Raw genomic sequence first — 27,633 nt, 5'->3', positions numbered from 1 at the left:
TACTCACATGGGGGGTCTGATTATCCAATCAGAGTGGAGGGTGGGACACACCAACAATAGACAGAAACTGTACTGGAGAACTGTTGGTTAATAGCCCCTGTCCCCACTTAACCTTTGACACCACTGCATAGTCAAACAATTCTCAAAGTTGTTAATTTGAGTCAGCTAAAGTCTGTATTTACTATTTACCCATTATCTTTCTATTATATTTCTAGTATTCCGGGCCTATACTATTGAAAACTGACCAAACTGTGGCTATTATGTTGTAAAAACTAATATGTCTCCATATGCCAGAAATATCTGCCATACAATGCAGACTAAAGCTTAATAGTTGAGACGAATAACAGTTTAAGTCCACACTAATTATCCATAATGTATAAATGATGGATATGGGGTCAGGACAGCTAGGCCTTTTCGTGGAGGGGTATCTGCCTTAATTGCAACACAGCTCTGCTAAATAAAAATCGGTAGTGTTTTCATTTGAACCAATATAAGGAACAATAAAATACATTATTGTAAAGTTAATCAATTTACCCAAGACATGATATGTATTTGACAACCAACACAATGAATTAATGTATTATTTTTGTATCACACAATTTTTTCAATTCAATTTAAGCTTTATAGTCTACTTGCCAGCCCATATAGCCCTATTGTGAACTTGGGCATGTTGACTACACCAAGGTTTTTTGTTGGAAATGTTGAGTATGGGTCCCCACTCCCAGCATGTGATGTGTCAAACTATGGGGTTTTCATGATGCTGAATCCATTTTTAGAAGCTGAATCCTTTACAAGCGTTAGTTTAGCAGTTTTTCCCCCTTATGGGTTGTTAAAGGACCACTTCACCACTTTTCAACGTATCTTCCTATAATTGGTCCTAACTAATGTTCATTATAAAATACAAACAAAATCCTACTCAGTCTCATAGGAAGGCTGTGGGCACTTCATCAATTAAGCTAATATAAATGGCAGGCTTTATTTTCCTGAAAAGTTGCAATGCAAAAGTTGAAGCCATCGTTCTCACGATAATACAAATCTAAATATATTTTAAAACAAATCTTGTTTTAAAAAAAATATGCCTAATGATGATGTCACTGGTGGACGGGTGTCAGAACTGCCCAAAGCCCTCCTATGAGACACAGACTGAGTAGGAAAAAATGGTGGTGTTTTATCATGAACATTAGTGAGGACCAATTATATGAAGAGATGTTAAAACGTTGGTGTAGTCAACATGCCTATGGGTTCACATTCTGGCAAGTGGACTATTATTGGCATGAGAAAACAAATCGATTCCCAAATCAAATGTATAAAAATCAAACCTGTGTGAAGTGAGGGGCGCTCTTATAATACATCCTCGTACAGAGTAAAAAGCATGCAACACAGTGGCATATAACAATGCCATGAGGTTACTTCTCCGTGTTCCTAAGTGGCACAGTGCCAGTCAGTTGTTTACCTCTGTTGGTGTGCCCACACGTGATGCTTTGTTAAGAAAACTGATGTATAACTTTATGCAACGCCTGGAGGTGTCTAGTAACAGTATAGTGGCACTAACGGACCATATGAAGAGCTGTTACCGGGTCACGTCCAGGCTACTAGCTGTTTTTTGTTAATTGCTCGCTTTGATCCTTTTCCCATGTTGTTTGTCTTTTTGTGTGTTTTTTTGTGTGATATGGACTCCTGTCTGAACTAAAGATTATATACATCATCTCATTCCGGCCAATAACAATTTACGTAATGTTTGCAAAAACACTCAAAACTGGCCATTCATTGTCAATGGCATTTCATGTTTGTGTTGGGACAATGACTTAAAGTGGCCAATGACATTTCATTTAATGCTTGCGTTAGGATAAAGTGTTTACACAAACACTAAAAGCTGGATAGCACCAAAATAAAACGAATAGGCTAGAAGGAAATACTTCAAGGTGTCACTCCTAATCTGGGTATATTTCACACCTAGACAAGCCCATCAACAGTCATCAATCATCTCCCATCCAGTTTCTGGACTGTTTCAGCACTAAGCTATGGGCCATTTCATTAGAATGGAATTAAATTAATCGGATACTAATTTGAATAGTCTGTCCACTTTGTTAACATCATGTAAATTCAATATTCACGTTGGGTATAGTGTAAGTACAATTAAGTGATACAAAGTATCTCTCTGCAGCTCAATCAAGTCACTATAGAAACCTAATTTGCACATGATTGAACAGAAAAGGGTGTGGTGAAGGACTTCACTTGTATGTGACACCACTGCATCTTATTACTTGCGCAAGCAGAGCGCGCAAGTATTGTGGTCGTGCTGGTACGAATGCATGTGTATGCTTGATAGGTATTGATGGTGACAGATAATAAGGTTGTAACAGTCAGTGATAGTGCTGTTCTTAAATAATCTACAGTAGCCTATAATTACAAAGAGTAGCCTACTGTGATCTCAAATTGTACACACCATGGATAACAAACTATTATGTCAGTTTCAGTTGACTGAAGGGTCTTAGGTAGGATCTGTGTTGTCCGACATCACCATCTTGTGGCGTTGTCATTGTTAAACACATACACAAACAAATAGAATTGTCAAACCCATACCTGTTGTTTCACTTGATGTATTATCACTCTGTTAAGGTTGTGTTGCTCTGAGGGGATGAGGAGCACTCAGGTGTGAGGAATTAGTTTCAATAGTGTTGTGACAGCGCTTTTATTCAATGTTTTTGTAATGCTAAATAATGCTGCAATTCGCAAGGACCAGGCGTTTCCGGGCATCACAATTGACAATAAATGCCACAAATTAATGTTGTTTTTTGGAATAAAAACTGGAGAAAAAAAACTGTACATGGGAAAAAGTAATAAATTAACTATCAACCGTATAAAATATAAAACAGTGATATCCAATACTGACATGAAAAACAGCCATGTTGAAAATGCATAGTAAGTAAACAAAATATGCAATTACTGGAGGCGAGAGAAAAAAGTAATAAGTAACTAGTTACTTTTCTCAGGGAGTAATAAGTAGTGTAACTTTATTACTTTTTTAAAGTAATAACTAGTATATTACTGTTTAAAATCGTATAAAATATAAAACAGTGATATGCAATACTGACATGCTGGATTTACACTTGAGCGAAATCTCCAAAAACCATAAAAAGACTGGGAGTACATTGTCTTATTGCTCCTCTACATACATGTCCTGTTCCATAGTGACACACACCTTCCCAGGCAACACCCTCAGAGGGAGATGGTGAATAGTAGAAATGCATGGAAATAGTTTATCAGTGAAATTGTGTGTGAAGGTGTGTAGGTGTGTGTTGGTGTCAGGATCGGAGAAGGACAGCTTTCCTCTGTTCCAGTCCAGCTGGACTCTGATCCTCCAGGGTTTTTGCTTCACTGAGAGAGCAGTCCCCGACCCTGCTGCGTTTGCTGTGTATGTGCCATGCCTGAAGCCTAAACACCAAAACAAACCAGTAACTCCATTGTTTATCTGGAAAGACTCTTCTAACACCCCCAGTTCCCAGAAGTTATTGTTTCCAACTTCAATGTCCCAACTTTGAGTCCCTGAGTTAAATCCCTCAGAAGCCTGGACCACGTGCAGGTTGTCCGGGTTGGCATACAGCTCTTCACGCACATCATCATTGTACAACACACTGGTCAGATCATCAGACAGGATGAATCCAGTAAAGACTGTGTTGGGATCCAGGATCACAGGAGTGTAGGAGACAATCTCCTTCATCTTGACCCAGGTTCTGAAGGTCAGGTTGCCCAGGTGTTTGGCCATGTCCATCACTACTTTTGAAACTGGCTTTGGATCTGGCAGTGTGCTTTGGACTCTTTCCACTGTGGATTTATAATTCTGCAGGAATGAGATGTCATCTGCCTCGAAATCTCTGAAGGTGTTGGAAAGAGTCACCATTTCTCTGCACAGACCCTCAATCTTTTCCATCAACATCTGACTTTTCTGTTTCTCTTCCTCCCTCACCTCAGTGAGTCTGACCTTCTCTTCCTGACGTAGGTAATCCCGAATATTCTTGAACTGTTTCTTAATCTGTATCTCAGTGTGTTGGGCCTGCACCTTAATGTATTCTGCTGATTGATGATATCCTGCTATAATCTCTTTAAGGTCCTCTATTTTCTCCTCTATGGTCTTCAGTGATTCCTGGAGGTCCTCTTTGAGTTGTTTTGCAGATTCATAAATGGGTCTGAACTTATGTCCTGCATGTTTTTCACAAACTTGGCACACTAGGCATGCCAAATGTTCATCATCCAGACAGAACAGCCTGAGTTTCTCATCATGTAGAGGGCAGAGAACCTCAGGTATACATCTGTGACTTCTCTCCTCTAAGAAGTTCTCACACAGGTTATGCAACGCCAAATTGATGGGAGGTTGATCTAGAGAGGAGTTTGTTTTGCAAACAGGGCACGCCTTGTTGTGTGATGGTTTTCCTGTCCACCATTGCTGCATACAGGACTTGCAGAAGCTGTGGCTACACGAAAGGATAACAGGGTGTTTAAAGATGTCACGGCACACAGGACAGGTGAGTTCCTCTTCCTGCCGAGTCAAATAGGAATCCATGTTGCCAGTTACTCCCTCCTTTGGAATATCCCCTGCGGTTGACATGGCTGTAAATCACCAGTGTTCTGCTAACAACAATGTTAGCATTATGAGTAGCAGTGGTGCTAGTAGTAATAGTTGTTTAATTACTAATATTTATTATTACTGTTAAACTTTCACATAAATTAAGTTGGTTGACACTTTGTTTAAACTAAGCACTTTGGATACATAGTTTACAAGCACCAGAAGTGGAGCCGGATACCCCACATAGCCCTTCAAAAAATCACTGCAAGTCAAATGAATTAAGACAAGAATTGTGAAATCATAAACATACCTGATAACTTCACCAGTCCAGAAGAGATAAGTTCAGCTCTTAACAACAACACACATTAAAATGAAGTGACACCAAAGAAAACAGAGCCCTGCTAAATACTCACATGGGGGGTCTGATTATCCAATCAGAGTGGAGGGTGGGACACACCAACAATAGACAGAAACTGTACTGGAGAACTGTTGGTTAATAGCCCCTGTCCCCACTTAACCTTTGACACCACTGCATAGTCAAACAATTCTCAAAGTTGTTAATTTGAGTCAGCTAAAGTCTGTATTTACTATTTACCCATTATCTTTCTATTATATTTCTAGTATTCCGGGCCTATACTATTGAAAACTGACCAAACTGTGGCTATTATGTTGTAAAAACTAATATGTCTCCATATGCCAGAAATATCTGCCATACAATGCAGACTAAAGCTTAATAGTTGAGACGAATAACAGTTTAAGTCCACACTAATTATCCATAATGTATAAATGATGGATATGGGGTCAGGACAGCTAGGCCTTTTCGTGGAGGGGTATCTGCCTTAATTGCAACACAGCTCTGCTAAATAAAAATCGGTAGTGTTTTCATTTGAACCAATATAAGGAACAATAAAATACATTATTGTAAAGTTAATCAATTTACCCAAGACATGATATGTATTTGACAACCAACACAATGAATTAATGTATTATTTTTGTATCACACAATTTTTTCAATTCAATTTAAGCTTTATAGTCTACTTGCCAGCCCATATAGCCCTATTGTGAACTTGGGCATGTTGACTACACCAAGGTTTTTTGTTGGAAATGTTGAGTATGGGTCCCCACTCCCAGCATGTGATGTGTCAAACTATGGGGTTTTCATGATGCTGAATCCATTTTTAGAAGCTGAATCCTTTACAAGCGTTAGTTTAGCAGTTTTTCCCCCTTATGGGTTGTTAAAGGACCACTTCACCACTTTTCAACGTATCTTCCTATAATTGGTCCTAACTAATGTTCATTATAAAATACAAACAAAATCCTACTCAGTCTCATAGGAAGGCTGTGGGCACTTCATCAATTAAGCTAATATAAATGGCAGGCTTTATTTTCCTGAAAAGTTGCAATGCAAAAGTTGAAGCCATCGTTCTCACGATAATACAAATCTAAATATATTTTAAAACAAATCTTGTTTTAAAAAAAATATGCCTAATGATGATGTCACTGGTGGACGGGTGTCAGAACTGCCCAAAGCCCTCCTATGAGACACAGACTGAGTAGGAAAAAATGGTGGTGTTTTATCATGAACATTAGTGAGGACCAATTATATGAAGAGATGTTAAAACGTTGGTGTAGTCAACATGCCTATGGGTTCACATTCTGGCAAGTGGACTATTATTGGCATGAGAAAACAAATCGATTCCCAAATCAAATGTATAAAAATCAAACCTGTGTGAAGTGAGGGGCGCTCTTATAATACATCCTCGTACAGAGTAAAAAGCATGCAACACAGTGGCATATAACAATGCCATGAGGTTACTTCTCCGTGTTCCTAAGTGGCACAGTGCCAGTCAGTTGTTTACCTCTGTTGGTGTGCCCACACGTGATGCTTTGTTAAGAAAACTGATGTATAACTTTATGCAACGCCTGGAGGTGTCTAGTAACAGTATAGTGGCACTAACGGACCATATGAAGAGCTGTTACCGGGTCACGTCCAGGCTACTAGCTGTTTTTTGTTAATTGCTCGCTTTGATCCTTTTCCCATGTTGTTTGTCTTTTTGTGTGTTTTTTTGTGTGATATGGACTCCTGTCTGAACTAAAGATTATATACATCATCTCATTCCGGCCAATAACAATTTACGTAATGTTTGCAAAAACACTCAAAACTGGCCATTCATTGTCAATGGCATTTCATGTTTGTGTTGGGACAATGACTTAAAGTGGCCAATGACATTTCATTTAATGCTTGCGTTAGGATAAAGTGTTTACACAAACACTAAAAGCTGGATAGCACCAAAATAAAACGAATAGGCTAGAAGGAAATACTTCAAGGTGTCACTCCTAATCTGGGTATATTTCACACCTAGACAAGCCCATCAACAGTCATCAATCATCTCCCATCCAGTTTCTGGACTGTTTCAGCACTAAGCTATGGGCCATTTCATTAGAATGGAATTAAATTAATCGGATACTAATTTGAATAGTCTGTCCACTTTGTTAACATCATGTAAATTCAATATTCACGTTGGGTATAGTGTAAGTACAATTAAGTGATACAAAGTATCTCTCTGCAGCTCAATCAAGTCACTATAGAAACCTAATTTGCACATGATTGAACAGAAAAGGGTGTGGTGAAGGACTTCACTTGTATGTGACACCACTGCATCTTATTACTTGCGCAAGCAGAGCGCGCAAGTATTGTGGTCGTGCTGGTACGAATGCATGTGTATGCTTGATAGGTATTGATGGTGACAGATAATAAGGTTGTAACAGTCAGTGATAGTGCTGTTCTTAAATAATCTACAGTAGCCTATAATTACAAAGAGTAGCCTACTGTGATCTCAAATTGTACACACCATGGATAACAAACTATTATGTCAGTTTCAGTTGACTGAAGGGTCTTAGGTAGGATCTGTGTTGTCCGACATCACCATCTTGTGGCGTTGTCATTGTTAAACACATACACAAACAAATAGAATTGTCAAACCCATACCTGTTGTTTCACTTGATGTATTATCACTCTGTTAAGGTTGTGTTGCTCTGAGGGGATGAGGAGCACTCAGGTGTGAGGAATTAGTTTCAATAGTGTTGTGACAGCGCTTTTATTCAATGTTTTTGTAATGCTAAATAATGCTGCAATTCGCAAGGACCAGGCGTTTCCGGGCATCACAATTGACAATAAATGCCACAAATTAATGTTGTTTTTTGGAATAAAAACTGGAGAAAAAAAACTGTACATGGGAAAAAGTAATAAATTAACTATCAACCGTATAAAATATAAAACAGTGATATCCAATACTGACATGAAAAACAGCCATGTTGAAAATGCATAGTAAGTAAACAAAATATGCAATTACTGGAGGCGAGAGAAAAAAGTAATAAGTAACTAGTTACTTTTCTCAGGGAGTAATAAGTAGTGTAACTTTATTACTTTTTTAAAGTAATAACTAGTATATTACTGTTTAAAATCGTATAAAATATAAAACAGTGATATGCAATACTGACATGCTGGATTTACACTTGAGCGAAATCTCCAAAAACCATAAAAAGACTGGGAGTACATTGTCTTATTGCTCCTCTACATACATGTCCTGTTCCATAGTGACACACACCTTCCCAGGCAACACCCTCAGAGGGAGATGGTGAATAGTAGAAATGCATGGAAATAGTTTATCAGTGAAATTGTGTGTGAAGGTGTGTAGGTGTGTGTTGGTGTCAGGATCGGAGAAGGACAGCTTTCCTCTGTTCCAGTCCAGCTGGACTCTGATCCTCCAGGGTTTTTGCTTCACTGAGAGAGCAGTCCCCGACCCTGCTGCGTTTGCTGTGTATGTGCCATGCCTGAAGCCTAAACACCAAAACAAACCAGTAACTCCATTGTTTATCTGGAAAGACTCTTCTAACACCCCCAGTTCCCAGAAGTTATTGTTTCCAACTTCAATGTCCCAACTTTGAGTCCCTGAGTTAAATCCCTCAGAAGCCTGGACCACGTGCAGGTTGTCCGGGTTGGCATACAGCTCTTCACGCACATCATCATTGTACAACACACTGGTCAGATCATCAGACAGGATGAATCCAGTAAAGACTGTGTTGGGATCCAGGATCACAGGAGTGTAGGAGACAATCTCCTTCATCTTGACCCAGGTTCTGAAGGTCAGGTTGCCCAGGTGTTTGGCCATGTCCATCACTACTTTTGAAACTGGCTTTGGATCTGGCAGTGTGCTTTGGACTCTTTCCACTGTGGATTTATAATTCTGCAGGAATGAGATGTCATCTGCCTCGAAATCTCTGAAGGTGTTGGAAAGAGTCACCATTTCTCTGCACAGACCCTCAATCTTTTCCATCAACATCTGACTTTTCTGTTTCTCTTCCTCCCTCACCTCAGTGAGTCTGACCTTCTCTTCCTGACGTAGGTAATCCCGAATATTCTTGAACTGTTTCTTAATCTGTATCTCAGTGTGTTGGGCCTGCACCTTAATGTATTCTGCTGATTGATGATATCCTGCTATAATCTCTTTAAGGTCCTCTATTTTCTCCTCTATGGTCTTCAGTGATTCCTGGAGGTCCTCTTTGAATTGTTTTGCAGATTCATAAATGGGTCTGAACTTATGTCCTGCATGTTTTTCACAAACTTGGCACACTAGGCATGCCAAATGTTCATCATCCAGACAGAACAGCCTGAGTTTCTCATCATGTAGAGGGCAGAGAACCTCAGGTATACATCTGTGACTTCTCTCCTCTAAGAAGTTCTCACACAGGTTATGCAACGCCAAATTGATGGGAGGTTGATCTAGAGAGGAGTTTGTTTTGCAAACAGGGCACGCCTTGTTGTGTGATGGTTTTCCTGTCCACCATTGCTGCATACAGGACTTGCAGAAGCTGTGGCTACACGAAAGGATAACAGGGTGTTTAAAGATGTCACGGCACACAGGACAGGTGAGTTCCTCTTCCTGCCGAGTCAAATAGGAATCCATGTTGCCAGTTACTCCCTCCTTTGGAATATCCCCTGCGGTTGACATGGCTGTAAATCACCAGTGTTCTGTAGGGGAAACAACAATGTTAGCATTATGAGTAGCAGTGGTGCTAGTAGTAATAGTTGTTTAATTACTAATATTTATTATTACTGTTAAACTTTCACATAAATTAAGTTGGTTGACACTTTGTTTAAACTAAGCACTTTGGATACATAGGGCTGGATTTTGAAGGTGCGTTTTACCATGTGGTAATACATAAATTGGCCTCGCTCTGCGCACAATCGTATTATGAAAGCCTTATCGTCCCGTGTTGAACGCACACACATATGGAATACGACGTTGCTGAATATTTTAGCATTGTGGGAGTGTCCATATGTTAATTATTTTCGCTTTGCGCAATTTGCTATTAAGCCCCTTGACCTGCGCATAACGATTAGACGTGGGTCTAGGCACCTCATAAACGCAAAAGCAGATAAAAGCACTGTTTGATTTTACACTTGAGCGGCTCTGGGACGCTGCTGGAGTGTTGCCAAGTCTGTTTATTATAAGCGGCTTCTTTTTCTGTAAAGTTGCTTGTAAATATTGGTAGTTGTGGTTGCTTTTCTTGTTTCTAAAGGTTTCTCTCCTAATGTTGTTTAAACCAGTGATCCTCACACAGCACATTCCCATGTCAGGCATCCCCAGATGAATGCATTTGCCCAACTAAGGACGGCTAATACAAAAATGTAATTACATTTTGAAAATAGCAGATCTACCAGCTCACAATGCATCACATTCATTCATTAAAACTATGAACTCTGACTGCAGGCGGATATATAATGATCATTATAACAATGTGCAAGAAAATATTTAAAAAGATGTAAGAACTTTATATTTGTGGACAATCAAAATATGTTTTTTATTTTAATGTGGTGTCATTAAAATTAATCTGGATATGGCAGACTCAATATCTAGAAAATAAAAACATGGCACTTCATTTAAAATAGGTTACAGACCCCTGTTATATGCGCTTATTTTGGGATTATTTTTATAGACCTATTTACTTGTTTCTCTGAGACATGGCAACAGCGTCTTTTTATTGCGTCATTTTATTGGGAATGTTGAGATTAGAAACGGCCATAATTCTTTCATTTCTCAACCTTAAAAAAAAACAAAAACATATGCATAATCCTTGGGAAGTTTGCTTTCATACGCTGTATCACACTTGATTCAAGTCTTCTTCAATAAAATGCTACGAGCGAAGACCATACCATCACGGGACCATACCGCATCACGGGCATACGCACCAGGCATTCAACTCATTACTCATTTCAAATATAATATAATTATAATTTAAATTAAAATATAATTTTACTGGTGTTTCTCAATAGAAACAACTTATTTTGAGGCATGAAGGTGACAGCATGCAGTGCAATAGGAATAATTAACCCAAATGTGACAAAGTCATATATGTCATGTCTTCTATGGTGCCAGCCTGAAGAAATGTAATAATAACGATCCCCAAAGTGCGCATTCCGTATGTGACATCAGCTGACTGGTAAAGAAAATAGTACGGACATGTTGATTGGGTAACTCTCAAACACGCCTTAAACACTCCCATGACTAATTCAAGGCCGTTTTGCGCACTCCACGGGGTGTCGAAAGCGCTTCTTAACATGCTTAAAATTGCAATATGACATACCTCACGCCCCCAGCTCATATTACTGTAATAGGTAAAACGCACCTTCAAAATCTAGCCCATAGTTTACAAGCACCAGAAGTGGAGCCGGATACCCCACATAGCCCTTCAAAACATCACTGCAAGTCAAATGAATTAAGACAAGAATTGTGAAATCATAAACATACCTGATAACTTCACCAGTCCAGAAGAGATAAGTTCAGCTCTTAACAACAACACACATTAAAATGAAGTGACACCAAAGAAAACAGAGCCCTGCTAAATACTCACATGGGGGGTCTGATTATCCAATCAGAGTGGAGGGTGGGACACACCAACAATAGACAGAAACTGTACTGGAGAACTGTTGGTTAATAGCCCCTGTCCCCACTTAACCTTTGACACCACTGCATAGTCAAACAATTCTCAAAGTTGTTAATTTGAGTCAGCTAAAGTCTGTATTTACTATTTACCCATTATATTTCTAGTATTCCGGGCCTATACTATTGAAAACTGACCAAACTGTGGCTATTATGTTGTAAAAACTAATATGTCTCCATATGCCAGAAATATCTGCCATACAATGCAGACTAAAGCTTAATAGTTGAGACGAATAACAGTTTAAGTCCACACTAATTATCCATAATGTATAAATGATGGATATGGGGTCAGGACAGCTAGGCCTTTTCGTGGAGGGGTATCTGCCTTAATTGCAACACAGCTCTGCTAAATAAAAATCGATAGTGTTTTCATTTGAACCAATATAAGGAACAATAAAATACATTATTGTAAAGTTAATCAATTTACCCAAGACATGATATGTATTTGACAACCAACACAATGAAATAATGTATTATTTTTGTATCACACAATTTTTTCAATTCAATTTAAGCTTTATAGTCTACTTGCCAGCCCATAGAGCCCTATTGTGAACTTGGGCATGTTGACTACACCAAGGTTTTTTGTTGGAAATGTTGAGTATGGGTCCCCACTCCCAGCATGTAAAAACTGCCAGATGCTACAGTAACTTGTATATGTGACCATACCATTAACAACCTATAGAAGGCAAACATTCAACATTTCATCATGCTTTATGTAGCATGTGATGTGTCAAACTATGGGGTTTTCATGATGCTGAATCCATTTTTAGAAGCTGAATCCTTTACAAGCGTTAGTTTAGCAGTTTTTCCCCCTTATGGGTTGTTAAAGGACCACTTCACCACTTTTCAACGTATCTTCCTATAATTGGTCCTAACTAATGTTCATTATAAAATACAAACAAAATCCTACTCAGTCTCATAGGAAGGCTGTGGGCACTTCATCAATTAAGCTAATATAAATGGCAGGCTTTATTTTCCTGAAAAGTTGCAATGCAAAAGTTGAAGCCATCGTTCTCACGATAATACAAATCTAAATATATTTTAAAACAAATCTTGTTTTAAAAAAAATATGCCTAATGATGATGTCACTGGTGGACGGGTGTCAGAACTGCCCAAAGCCCTCCTATGAGACACAGACTGAGTAGGAAAAAATGGTGGTGTTTTATCATGAACATTAGTGAGGACCAATTATATGAAGAGATGTTAAAACGTTGGTGTAGTCAACATGCCTATGGGTTCACATTCTGGCAAGTGGACTATTATTGGCATGAGAAAACAAATCGATTCCCAAATCAAATGTATAAAAATCAAACCTGTGTGAAGTGAGGGGCGCTCTTATAATACATCCTCGTACAGAGTAAAAAGCATGCAACACAGTGGCATATAACAATGCCATGAGGTTACTTCTCCGTGTTCCTAAGTGGCACAGTGCCAGTCAGTTGTTTACCTCTGTTGGTGTGCCCACACGTGATGCTTTGTTAAGAAAACTGATGTATAACTTTATGCAACGCCTGGAGGTGTCTAGTAACAGTATAGTGGCACTAACGGACCATATGAAGAGCTGTTACCGGGTCACGTCCAGGCTACTAGCTGTTTTTTGTTAATTGCTCGCTTTGATCCTTTTCCCATGTTGTTTGTCTTTTTGTGTGTTTTTTTGTGTGATATGGACTCCTGTCTGAACTAAAGATTATATACATCATCTCATTCCGGCCAATAACAATTTACGTAATGTTTGCAAAAACACTCAAAACTGGCCATTCATTGTCAATGGCATTTCATGTTTGTGTTGGGACAATGACTTAAAGTGGCCAATGACATTTCATTTAATGCTTGTGTTAGGATAAAGTGTTTACACAAACACTAAAAGCTGGATAGCACCAAAATAAAACGAATAGGCTAGAAGGAAATACTTCAAGGTGTCACTCCTAATCTGGGTATATTTCACACCTAGACAAGCCCATCAACAGTCATCAATCATCTCCCATCCAGTTTCTGGACTGTTTCAGCACTAAGCTATGGGCCATTTCATTAGAATGGAATTAAATTAATCGGATACTAATTTGAATAGTCTGTCCACTTTGTTAACATCATGTAAATTCAATATTCACGTTGGGTATAGTGTAAGTACAATGAAGTGATACAAAGTATCTCTCTGCAGCTCAATCAAGTCACTATAGAAACCTAATTTGCACATGATTGAACAGAAAAGGGTGTGGTGAAGGACTTCACTTGTATGTGACACCACTGCATCTTATTACTTGCGCAAGCAGAGCGCGCAAGTATTGTGGTCGTGCTGGTACGAATGCATGTGTATGCTTGATAGGTATTGATGGTGACAGATAATAAGGTTGTAACAGTCAGTGATAGTGCTGTTCTTAAATAATCTACAGTAGCCTATAATTACAAAGAGTAGCCTACTGTGATCTCAAATTGTACACACCATGGATAACAAACTATTATGTCAGTTTCAGTTGACTGAAGGGTCTTAGGTAGGATCTGTGTTGTCCGACATCACCATCTTGTGGCGTTGTCATTGTTAAACACATACACAAACAAATAGAATTGTCAAACCCATACCTGTTGTTTCACTTGATGTATTATCACTCTGTTAAGGTTGTGTTGCTCTGAGGGGATGAGGAGCACTCAGGTGTGAGGAATTAGTTTCAATAGTGTTGTGACAGCGCTTTTATTCAATGTTTTTGTAATGCTAAATAATGCTGCAATTCGCAAGGACCAGGCGTTTCCGGGCATCACAATTGACAATAAATGCCACAAATTAATGTTGCACACGGACGACATACTTTTATTTGTCTCAGATCCGGAGCATTCCCTTCCGTCTCTATTTAAAACTATTGATAGGTTCTCATCCATATCAGGCTATAAGATAAACTGGTCAAAATCTGAGGCTCTACCACTCACTTCATACTGTCCTAAATCATTGTTTCAGGCGGGTTCATTTGACTGGCCTAAAAAGGGCATAAAGTATTTAGGCATAGTCTTCCCTTCTAAATTGGACGAGTTAGTAAAAAACAACTTTGAACCGCTCCTGGATAAAATACGGACTGATGTAGAACGATGGTCTCCTTTGTTTCTTTCTATGTGGGGTAAGGCAAACATTATTAAGATGAACTGTGCTCCAAGACTCAACTATCTGCTACAGGCCCTCCCAGTTAAGATTCCATTACATTATTTCACTGAGGTGTAAGTGTAACGGGGCCAAGAAGGATAGAGTGCTGGTTCCAACTGGTGTTACACATTTGTTTTTATTGTTGTTTCTGCAAAATAGAATATTTATATGCTCAGTATCACACACTGCACCATGTTCACAGCAGTCAATCAATTCAAAGGGCTTTATTGGCATGAGAAAACATACGTTTACATCGCCAAAGCAGAAAGAACAATACAATCAAAACAAAAATTATGTACTTTGAAGGTCAGAATCTTCAATAGATCAACTTCTGTGTACCAAGATAACTCAATGCAGGTATAGTGCAGGAATATACACAATGATTAGTCTTTAGGGTGGTTGTGTTCCATTTGATATCCTTCTCCTATCACAGCAACTCACAAATCTTGCTGCTGTGTTTGCACATTGTTGTACTTCGCCCAGCAGATATGGGAGTTTTTTGTCATTGGTCATGTTTTCAAAATCTCCGTGTGTGGTTGTAATCTGTGGGAAGTATGTGTCTCTGATGTCTTGGTACAATGGACAGATGGTTAGGAAGTGTAGCTCGGTTTCCACTTCGTTTAGTGTGCAGTGGGTGCATAGTCTGTCTTCTCTCGGGATACAGGTCTGCCTATGACGGCCTTTCTCGATCGCGAGACTGTGCTCACTGAGTCTGTACCTAGTTAAGATTTTTCTTTGTTTTGGGTCGGTCACGGTGCTCAGGTATTCTGCCACTGTGTATTCTCTGTTTAGGGTCACAGTAATTAAACATTCACAATTCACATTAGTTCTCTTTCTTTCAAAATAACCCACTTCCCTGTTTAGATAACCCAACATTCATAAACATCCTCACATAAGATCACAGTATTACACATAACATGTATTTTACTCCTCCAACCCACATTTAGTTAGCACAACTTCACTCAATGCCCTGTCATGGCTGCCTCAGACTGCCACTGCTGCAGCTACTAGAAGCTAGGCTCCCATGCTAGTTGCTAAGCTAACTCCAACTCACTCTAGTCTGCACTGACTCTTCTTCACATCCTAGTTGTCCCAAAACAAAGTTACCCACAGTTAAAATACAATCCAGACATACATCATCCCATAACATAATCCCACAGCATGTGCATTCCCAGTATAACCATCTCACCTGCAAAATAGAATATTTATATGCTCAGTATCACACACTGCACCATGTGCATTGTATGGACAAACTCTCTTGAGATCACGTTCAGTCCACATGAAACTTGACACACCTCACACACTCTGTTCCCCTGGTGATACTTCGCCACCTATTGGTGATATACTGGTACTGTTTTAAACACTTCTGCCATAATGAACCCAACACAAAAATACCTTCTCCATCACAAATAAAATATAGAAAACCTTCACACCCACAACATGTATGACAAAATCAAACTTTTAAATTGTCAGCAAATATGGTTGCACCACACAAGTGTACACACAGCATCTATTAGCAGTGGTGTAAAGTACATTTTACGATGTGCTCTATCAACACTGCCGTGTCCGGACAGCCTGGGTGGAACCTCGATGTGGCGTTCTCCTCCAGGTGTCACTGCTGGGGTCGGCTCTGTGCAGTGCAAAGACACCGTGTTGCAGACGTGAACATCAATCCAGTCATCCCCGTCGTCTTTTAGAAGTACCATTTAGAATCTTTCCACTTCCCATTGAAGTCAGAACTGCAGCATCACTCCCCATCTTCCGCTTTAGTCTGAAAACCCACCTTTTCAGACTCCATCATGGCCCATAGCACTTACCCCACCCCCTTAGATAGCATTTCTGTAGACTTAGATAGCATTTGACACAGACTTATAGCATGTTATGAAGACAGCACTATAATTGCATTGTATGTAGTCATAGCACGTCATAGTACATATGTATAGCATAGTAGTTTATATGTATAGTTTCATTATATAGATATTCCACTGATACTTTCTTAGCTTACGCATGTTTCATGATAAATGTTTTTATGTGATGTATTCCCATGTTTTTTTGTTCTTGCTTAATGTAAGTCATTCTGGATTAAGAGCGTCTGCTAAATGCCTAAATTGTAAATTGTAATCTAAATGGTAATTCATGTGAATTGCTGACTGACATTATCATGAACACAGTATGCAATACACACACACACACACACACACACACACACACACACACACACACACACCACAAATCACCTTTTATCTGAATGTTTATTACAATACAAAAATACAACATAAAAAGTCAAAAGTAAACACAGTGAAAGTCTAGCAGAAAAGGGTAAATGCTGTGGCCCATGATACCACCCCTGACATTATCACAGCCTAGCCACACTGGAATAAAAACTGGAGAAAAAAAACTGTACATGGGAAAAAGTAATAAATTAACTATCAACCGTATAAAATATAAAACAGTGATATCCAATACTGACATGAAAAACAGCCATGTTGAAAATGCATAGTAAGTAAACAAAATATGCAATTACTGGAGGCGAGAGAAAAAAGTAATAAGTAACTAGTTACTTTTCTCAGGGAGTAATAAGTAGTGTAACTTTATTACTTTTTTAAAGTAATAACTAGTATATTACTGTTTAAAATCGTATAAAATATAAAACAGTGATATGCAATACTGACATGCTGGATTTACACTTGAGCGAAATCTCCAAAAACCATAAAAAGACTGGGAGTACATTGTCTTATTGCTCCTCTACATACATGTCCTTTTCCATAGTGACACACACCTTCCCAGGCAACACCCTCAGAGGGAGATGGTGAATAGTAGAAATGCATGGAAATAGTTTATCAGTGAAATTGTGTGTGAAGGTGTGTAGGTGTGTGTTGGTGTCAGGATCGGAGAAGGACAGCTTTCCTCTGTTCCAGTCCAGCTGGACTCTGATCCTCCAGGGTTTCTGCTTCACTGAGAGAGCAGTCCCCGACCCTGCTGCGTTTGCTGTGTATGTGCCATGCCTGAAGCCTAAACACCAAAACAAACCAGTAACTCCATTGTTTATCTGGAAAGACTCTTCTAACACCCCCAGTTCCCAGAAGTTATTGTTTCCAACTTCAATGTCCCAACTTTGAGTCCCTGAGTTAAATCCCTCAGAAGCCTGGACCACGTGCAGGTTGTCCGGGTTGGCATACAGCTCTTCACGCACATCATCATTGTACAACACACTGGTCAGATCATCAGACAGGATGAATCCAGTAAAGACTGTGTTGGGATCCAGGATCACAGGAGTGTAGGAGACAATCTCCTTCATCTTGACCCAGGTTCTGAAGGTCAGGTTGCCCAGGTGTTTGGCCATGTCCATCACTACTTTTGAAACTGGCTTTGGATCTGGCAGTGTGCTTTGGACTCTTTCCACTGTGGATTTATAATTCTGCAGGAATGAGATGTCATCTGCCTCGAAATCTCTGAAGGTGTTGGAAAGAGTCACCATTTCTCTGCACAGACCCTCAATCTTTTCCATCAACATCTGACTTTTCTGTTTCTCTTCCTCCCTCACCTCAGTGAGTCTGACCTTCTCTTCCTGACGTAGGTAATCCCGAATATTCTTGAACTGTTTCTTAATCTGTATCTCAGTGTGTTGGGCCTGCACCTTAATGTATTCTGCTGATTGATGATATCCTGCTATAATCTCTTTAAGGTCCTCTATTTTCTCCTCTATGGTCTTCAGTGATTCCTGGAGGTCCTCTTTGAGTTGTTTTGCAGATTCATAAATGGGTCTGAACTTATGTCCTGCATGTTTTTCACAAACTTGGCACACTAGGCATGCCAAATGTTCATCATCCAGACAGAACAGCCTGAGTTTCTCATCATGTAGAGGGCAGAGAACCTCAGGTATACATCTGTGACTTCTCTCCTCTAAGAAGTTCTCACACAGGTTATGCAACGCCAAATTGATGGGAGGTTGATCTAGAGAGGAGTTTGTTTTGCAAACAGGGCACGCCTTGTTGTGTGATGGTTTTCCTGTCCACCATTGCTGCATACAGGACTTGCAGAAGCTGTGGCTACACGAAAGGATAACAGGGTGTTTAAAGATGTCACGGCACACAGGACAGGTGAGTTCCTCTTCCTGCCGAGTCAAATAGGAATCCATGTTGCCAGTTACTCCCTCCTTTGGAATATCCCCTGCGGTTGACATGGCTGTAAATCACCAGTGTTCTGTAGGGGAAACAACAATGTTAGCATTATGAGTAGCAGTGGTGCTAGTAGTAATAGTTGTTTAATTACTAATATTTATTATTACTGTTAAACTTTCACATAAATTAAGTTGGTTGACACTTTGTTTAAACTAAGCACTTTGGATACATAGTTTACAAGCACCAGAAGTGGAGCCGGATACCCCACATAGCCCTTCAAAAAATCACTGCAAGTCAAATGAATTAAGACAAGAATTGTGAAATCATAAACATACCTGATAACTTCACCAGTCCAGAAGAGATAAGTTCAGCTCTTAACAACAACACACATTAAAATGAAGTGACACCAAAGAAAACAGAGCCCTGCTAAATACTCACATGGGGGGTCTGATTATCCAATCAGAGTGGAGGGTGGGACACACCAACAATAGACAGAAACTGTACTGGAGAACTGTTGGTTAATAGCCCCTGTCCCCACTTAACCTTTGACACCACTGCATAGTCAAACAATTCTCAAAGTTGTTAATTTGAGTCAGCTAAAGTCTGTATTTACTATTTACCCATTATCTTTCTATTATATTTCTAGTATTCCGGGCCTATACTATTGAAAACTGACCAAACTGTGGATATTATGTTGTAAAAACTAATATGTCTCCATATGCCAGAAATATCTGCCATACAATGCAGACTAAAGCTTAATAGTTGAGACGAATAACAGTTTAAGTCCACACTAATTATCCATAATGTATAAATGATGGATATGGGGTCAGGACAGCTAGGCCTTTTCGTGGAGGGGTATCTGCCTTAATTGCAACACAGCTCTGCTAAATAAAAATCGGTAGTGTTTTCATTTGAACCAATATAAGGAACAATAAAATACATTATTGTAAAGTTAATCAATTTACCCAAGACATGATATGTATTTGACAACCAACACAATGAATTAATGTATTATTTTTGTATCACACAATTTTTTCAATTCAATTTAAGCTTTATAGTCTACTTGCCAGCCCATATAGCCCTATTGTGAACTTGGGCATGTTGACTACACCAAGGTTTTTTGTTGGAAATGTTGAGTATGGGTCCCCACTCCCAGCATGTAAAAACTGCCAGATGCTACAGTAACTTGTATATGTGACCATACCATTAACAACCTATAGAAGGCAAACATTCAACATTTCATCATGCTTTATGTAGCATGTGATGTGTCAAACTATGGGGTTTTCATGATGCTGAATCCATTTTTAGAAGCTGAATCCTTTACAAGCGTTAGTTTAGCAGTTTTTCCCCCTTATGGGTGTTAAAGGACCACTTCACCACTTTTCAACGTATCTTCCTATAATTGGTCCTAACTAATGTTCATTATAAAATACAAACAAAATCCTACTCAGTCTCATAGGAAGGCTGTGGGCACTTCATCAATTAAGCTAATATAAATGGCAGGCTTTATTTTCCTGAAAAGTTGCAATGCAAAAGTTGAAGCCATCGTTCTCACGATAATACAAATCTAAATATATTTTAAAACAAATCTTGTTTTAAAAAAAATATGCCTAATGATGATGTCACTGGTGGACGGGTGTCAGAACTGCCCAAAGCCCTCCTATGAGACACAGACTGAGTAGGAAAAAATGGTGGTGTTTTATCATGAACATTAGTGAGGACCAATTATATGAAGAGATGTTAAAACGTTGGTGTAGTCAACATGCCTATGGGTTCACATTCTGGCAAGTGGACTATTATTGGCATGAGAAAACAAATCGATTCCCAAATCAAATGTATAAAAATCAAACCTGTGTGAAGTGAGGGGCGCTCTTATAATACATCCTCGTACAGAGTAAAAAGCATGCAACACAGTGGCATATAACAATGCCATGAGGTTACTTCTCCGTGTTCCTAAGTGGCACAGTGCCAGTCAGTTGTTTACCTCTGTTGGTGTGCCCACACGTGATGCTTTGTTAAGAAAACTGATGTATAACTTTATGCAACGCCTGGAGGTGTCTAGTAACAGTATAGTGGCACTAACGGACCATATGAAGAGCTGTTACCGGGTCACGTCCAGGCTACTAGCTGTTTTTTGTTAATTGCTCGCTTTGATCCTTTTCCCATGTTGTTTGTCTTTTTGTGTGTTTTTTTGTGTGATATGGACTCCTGTCTGAACTAAAGATTATATACATCATCTCATTCCGGCCAATAACAATTTACGTAATGTTTGCAAAAACACTCAAAACTGGCCATTCATTGTCAATGGCATTTCATGTTTGTGTTGGGACAATGACTTAAAGTGGCCAATGACATTTCATTTAATGCTTGTGTTAGGATAAAGTGTTTACACAAACACTAAAAGCTGGATAGCACCAAAATAAAACGAATAGGCTAGAAGGAAATACTTCAAGGTGTCACTCCTAATCTGGGTATATTTCACACCTAGACAAGCCCATCAACAGTCATCAATCATCTCCCATCCAGTTTCTGGACTGTTTCAGCACTAAGCTATGGGCCATTTCATTAGAATGGAATTAAATTAATCGGATACTAATTTGAATAGTCTGTCCACTTTGTTAACATCATGTAAATTCAATATTCACGTTGGGTATAGTGTAAGTACAATTAAGTGATACAAAGTATCTCTCTGCAGCTCAATCAAGTCACTATAGAAACCTAATTTGCACATGATTGAACAGAAAAGGGTGTGGTGAAGGACTTCACTTGTATGTGACACCACTGCATCTTATTACTTGCGCAAGCAGAGCGCGCAAGTATTGTGGTCGTGCTGGTACGAATGCATGTGTATGCTTGATAGGTATTGATGGTGACAGATAATAAGGTTGTAACAGTCAGTGATAGTGCTGTTCTTAAATAATCTACAGTAGCCTATAATTACAAAGAGTAGCCTACTGTGATCTCAAATTGTACACACCATGGATAACAAACTATTATGTCAGTTTCAGTTGACTGAAGGGTCTTAGGTAGGATCTGTGTTGTCCGACATCACCATCTTGTGGCGTTGTCATTGTTAAACACATACACAAACAAATAGAATTGTCAAACCCATACCTGTTGTTTCACTTGATGTATTATCACTCTGTTAAGGTTGTGTTGCTCTGAGGGGATGAGGAGCACTCAGGTGTGAGGAATTAGTTTCAATAGTGTTGTGACAGCGCTTTTATTCAATGTTTTTGTAATGCTAAATAATGCTGCAATTCGCAAGGACCAGGCGTTTCCGGGCATCACAATTGACAATAAATGCCACAAATTAATGTTGTACACGGACGACATACTTTTATTTGTCTCAGATCCGGAGCATTCCCTTCCGTCTCTATTTAAAACTATTGATAGGTTCTCATCCATATCAGGCTATAAGATAAACTGGTCAAAATCTGAGGCTCTACCACTCACTTCATACTGTCCTAAATCATTGTTTCAGGCGGGTTCATTTGACTGGCCTAAAAAGGGCATAAAGTATTTAGGCATAGTCTTCCCTTCTAAATTGGACGAGTTAGTAAAAAACAACTTTGAACCGCTCCTGGATAAAATACGGACTGATGTAGAACGATGGTCTCCTTTGTTTCTTTCTATGTGGGGTAAGGCAAACATTATTAAGATGAACTGTGCTCCAAGACTCAACTATCTGCTACAGGCCCTCCCAGTTAAGATTCCATTACATTATTTCAAACAATTTGACCAAATTTGCAATAATTTCTTATGGAACAACAAACGTCCAAGAATGAACTTAAAAAAACTGCAGAAGCCGGTGGATAAAGGGGGTCTGGGTATACCCAATCTCGTGCTCTACCACTATGCGTTCAGCATGAGCAGAGCCGGACTAACAATGGAACTAGGTGGAGCTTAAGCGCCAGGGCCCGAAGCTTGCAGGGCCCGGTACGAGACTATAGGTACAGCTGTTGCTTCTTTCGAAAAATATAACGCAACATAGGAACCCCCGCTAGTGTTTTTGGTCTTCGTCTGACAGTTTCTGTAGCAGTTTTCTGGAGGGGGGGGGCAGTCGGTTTGGGGGGGTTCCCGACGGCTGCGCGTCGCTTCCACCTCTGACAGAGGGGAAGCGAGTAAGCGACGCCGTCAGAAGCCCCCTCGCCCAGGAAGGCCCCCTCAGTCAGATCTCAGACGGACCAAATTGCGACAATAACATACAGCCTATGTAAAGAGGAATATAAACAAGACCTTGGCGCAAAACTTCATATTTACCCTGCTCTAATACAACAAAAGTGTGTTCTTACATCCTCCATTTCACGATTTCAGCACTCGTGAGTAAATTAATTTAATTGCCATTATGAAAGTTTTCAGTGACGTTGGACCCACAGGTTGCATTGTCGTCAATAATTAATCTGTCTTTAAAACGTTCTAATGTTAATATAGCATATTGGCATTGTCTGTTGGTGCACACATGTTATATGGACCATGTAACAACATGGTCAACAGCACTGTTTGCAAATGTAGCTACATTTGTTGGCCACAAAGACAATTTAGACAAAACATGCTGCTGCCTGCTAATGGAGCTTGTAGATATAGGCTAATTCTTTTTCGGGGAAATTGCAGATAGTTTAGCAGACTGAAGTTGGAAAGGCTGTGCCCAGTGCGGCAGTGCCTGATGTGTCTTGTGTGTCTGCGGGCAGCGCTAAACGCATGCATGTTAATTAATTAATAAATTAATTAATTGGCTGAATCAGTAGGGGCCTTTTGATTTGGTGAAGCGCCAGGGCCTTGAGAGGGGTTAATCCGTCACTGACCATGAGGCATATGGTACAATGGTCCCTTCCACCGGAAAGGGCCCGTCGTGGTTTAGTCTTGAGAGCGCACTTTGTGCTCCTCTGACGCCTATTGAATGTCTCACAACTAAACTGGACTCAATTAGCAAATCACACCCGATTATGTCTCACATTCACTGGGTCTGGGGGAAAATAGCTTGTATGTTTAAGTTCAATCCCCATCTCCATTGGTCAGCTGGCATCTGGCAAAATCCCAAACTCTGTATAGGTAAAAAGCCCTTCCTCTGGGACCCATGGTATCAACGGGGGGTAAAGATTCTGGGAGATCTATACCAAGAAAACAATTTGAAATCATTTGATGAATTAAAAACGGAATTTGGCCTACCACATAATCACTTCTGGCAGTACTTACAACTGAGACACCTATTGGAGAAAACCTTTGGTTCTCTCACATCACCCCCCCCCTAAAATTGACACAGTGGAGAGTATTTTTTAAATATTCGGATTGGGACATGAGGCTTCTACATACTATGCCATGTTGCTAGATGCCTCTGACCAGTGTAAATCCACACCCAAGTTGCCATGGGAAAAGGATTTAGGGATTACAATATCAGATGGTGACTGGGCTAGAATTCTTAGGAATGGAAGGAAAATGTCAAGAGAACTACGTACAAGGTTGATTCAATTCAAAATTATAAATAGAATATATTGGACACCATCGAGACTGTTTAGGGTCGGCTTGACTGATGGTCCTGAATGCTGGAGGTGTCAGGATAGAGACGGTACACTTGTACACATGCTTTGTGGCTGTCCCAAAATTCAAGAATACTGGACCGCTATACATGAAAGACTGGAGAGAATAGCGGGCATACACATTCCTTCTTCACCCAGTCTGTTCATTCTGGGGGATCCTGCCACATTGAGGCACGTTGCTCCTCCTTTAGCTGAATGGATACAAACGGCCATCATGTCAGGTAGGAGGCTGCTGGTCAAGGACTGGAAGGCCCTATCTGCACCGGCACCGTCCCTTTGGGACGCCTCAATGGGACTAGTGGCCGCTTACGAGCGACTGTCATACAGGCTGCTCAATAGAATGGACGACTATGACTCAAAATGGGGCTTTTACCATATGCATGTATCAGGACTCTAGCTCTGAGTGAGCTCTGAACGAGCTGCAATGTTGGAAGAATATATTGAAGAACTATGTCTGGAATTGGGGCTGGGGTGGACTGCGGGATATTTCTGTGCATCTGTAGTATTCTCCCTTTGCACAATGTAGTAGACGGGACTTCCTGGTTCTGTATCCCCCGTCTCTTCACTTCCGGCCCATCCACAGTGAATTGATTTCGCTGCATTTCTACGGACAATATTATTATTTTCTCGTCACTGGTAAATTCTGTAAGTACGTTTAAAAATTACTTTTATTTGTATGGTTCATTAATATACCTTTCGTTTTTATCGGAATTGTTTTATCGTGTGTTTATATTTCCAAAGAGAAATGATGTGGATTGCTACTAGGCGGTAGGCGGTACTAGGCGAATTGGCTGTGCACACTAGCTGCTACTGTAGATTCTAAGGTAAACCTTTTATTATGCTACAATCTGTTTAATAAGCTAACGTTTGTTAAGTGTTTTTATCAGTGGTGTCTTTTAAGCTTTTGGGGCTTTATTTAATGTATAAATAAATATACATCAAAATAAACGTTTACTGTTAGAGCAAGGACCCGTTTGGGGAAGCACCCTATGATGGTTTAATTTGTTTGTGCATACTGCATATCATCATGAGACATCATCACGTTTGTTAGACCTAGACTCGTTTGATAATGACAAAGAACACGTTAGCAACATTAGCATCATCATCATGACATTTAGCATCACAGATTAGCTCCGTCTGAAGCCAATCTCTCATATAGCCATTAATAAACGGTTTGCATAATTACAGTACATTCAAGCACAACTCAATACAACAACTGTGAATTCAATCAATTCATCATAATGATAAATGATGTTTGTGTTTGTGATGTTTTATAATGTTATGCCAAATATGTTCAGTATGTCTGCTTTTTCCACCACTGCCTGCATCTGATCACAGATAAATGTATTTATCTGTACAAACACTCTGTACTTTATTATTATTTTTTCATATTATAAGGCCTACATACTCTTATTATTGCATGACAAACGGTGAAATTGGGCTATCTACATGCTCACAAGTCACAATGCAATGTGGTCTTGTAGATCTTTTTTTTATTATTCAAATATGAATAACCCTGTTTCTGTGTGTAGGGACCCACAACCAGGTAGCCTTCATGATCATCTGACAAATACAGGAGGACAGTGTTGGCAGGTATGTTTTTTTATTCATTATTATTGTATCATATATGGAAGCTTTCTGTGTTCTGTTTGTTTATCTGTCTGCATGCATACTCCTGCTATACAAGTGTATGAAGATCTAAGTCAAGATGTAAAATTATAGGATGGACCTGTACTGATCAATTTGGTTCCATTTGTATGCTGGAAGTTGGATACATACTTGTAAATCAAACCTTTCACACATGAATGCAATATTTTGAAAATCTATTATTTTTCTAGGAATGGCAGTGGCTCCTTTTTACACCAGGTGCTTAGATGAGCTACCAAAAATGAAAATCACTGATGTACACAGGATGGTAAAAGCCAGCAGTAAAGCATCCAACTCATTGCTGGACAAGGGCTTTAGATTGTATGTGTCCAGCTATATTTTCAACTATGAAGGTGAGTACCATCATTCTTTCCTTTTGCGTTGACAGAATGGCCTACACTGTTTTGAAAAAACTTTTTAATGCTGTGTTCCCTATGTAAATGTATTCCACTCTTCTCCTGTCTGTTTTCCGTTTTGTGTTTATTGTGAGGACTGCGGATGAAAATTAGCAACTGTGCTATATCCGTTACGTCCATTAATATGCATTGTCCTGTCCAAATAAACAAATAAAGTAAAGTAACTGTTGAACACAGAGAAATTGATCAAACTGTCTTCAACATGTTATTCATCACGTCATGTTTTATGTCTGACAGTTTCAAATAAAGACAAGCTGACAGGTGAAGTCAGGATCAGAGCCTATTGCTACAGGTCACTAAAGAAGAATGAAAAGCCCCACAGTTTAACAGTAGGGTGAAATTGAGAGATGGTGTTTGTTCAGGGCGAACATTGTAGATGGTTGCACTGTGTGCCTAACATTTTCATGTACTGCAAGTAAGTTCTGAAACATAATTTATGTGAACCTATACATAGATATAGCCTCGACATAGACAGAACTGCTAAATGCAAGGTGAACTGGTGCGACCAATTACAATGTTTTGATGTTCTTGGGTGCATGTTCTTCTCAAATGGGTGCACTCTGGACTGGAGCCTTGTGGGACTCACGGGTGGTGTGTGACTCTTATGGCCTGTTCATGGCCTAGTTTTCAGTTTATGGTCCAGTTATGTTGATTGCATGTTGTTCATGAACGTGTTCTCTGTTCAAAGCCTGTTCATGGCTGTGTTCTCTGTTCATGGTCTACTGCTTAATCATTACTGCTGGTGACTGGTGAGTATCAAAGCAGCGTTCAATGTTCATTATGGAAGTCTCTTATTTGTGAAAAATATATAATATTTGAAACTATCAATTTCAATCTATTTTTTGTTCTTTCTAATATTTATTTCATTTTTTTAGGTTGTTCTGAAACATTCCATGCCAGTCAGCTTGACTGAGCAGCATTGTTCATGCGTCGCTGGCACAGCAATGTGCAACCACATTGTTGCACTACTACTGCAGTCGGCTCAATATTCCGAGGCGGGCACCAAAGTTGTGCCCCCTGTTCATAGCTGCACTGAAACGGAGCAACAATGGCATAAGCCAAGAACCATGGTCAGTTGTGTGTGTGTGTGTGCATGTCATGTCATGTCATAATTTTGCATAGACCTAAGCAATGCTAAATTAACTCATAGGGGCTGAAACCTGGTCCAGTGGATGAAATGACCATCTCCAAGCCCACGAAAAGAGGAACAGCGGAAG

At 39.6% G+C, this 27,633-nt stretch overlaps 2 protein-coding genes across 2 annotated transcripts; both read right to left on the bottom strand.

The window, feature by feature from the left end:
- Positions 1–8,127: 8,127 nt before the first annotated feature.
- On the bottom strand, positions 8,128–9,531 carry LOC308317801 (E3 ubiquitin-protein ligase TRIM35-like; the record flags this gene model as incomplete). Its single annotated transcript, XM_080767078.1, has 1 exon — positions 8,128–9,531. One exon carries the CDS (start codon positions 9,529–9,531, stop codon positions 8,128–8,130), a length of 1,404 nt encoding a protein of 467 aa, XP_080623204.1.
- A 7,898-nt stretch (positions 9,532–17,429) lies between these two features.
- LOC308317800 (E3 ubiquitin-protein ligase TRIM35-like) lies at positions 17,430–18,833 on the bottom strand (the record flags this gene model as incomplete). The annotated part of the gene is made up of 1 exon (XM_080767077.1): positions 17,430–18,833. One exon carries the CDS (start codon positions 18,831–18,833, stop codon positions 17,430–17,432), a length of 1,404 nt encoding a protein of 467 aa, XP_080623203.1.
- Positions 18,834–27,633: the final 8,800 nt, after the last annotated feature.

Source organism: Protomyctophum bolini (genome assembly GCF_963924005.1).
Source record: "Protomyctophum bolini genome assembly, chromosome: 6".
NCBI lineage: Eukaryota > Metazoa > Chordata > Actinopteri > Myctophiformes > Myctophidae > Protomyctophum > Protomyctophum bolini.
The sequence above is the reverse complement of the archived record's forward strand: the minus strand, read 5'-3'. Positions and strand labels throughout refer to the sequence as shown.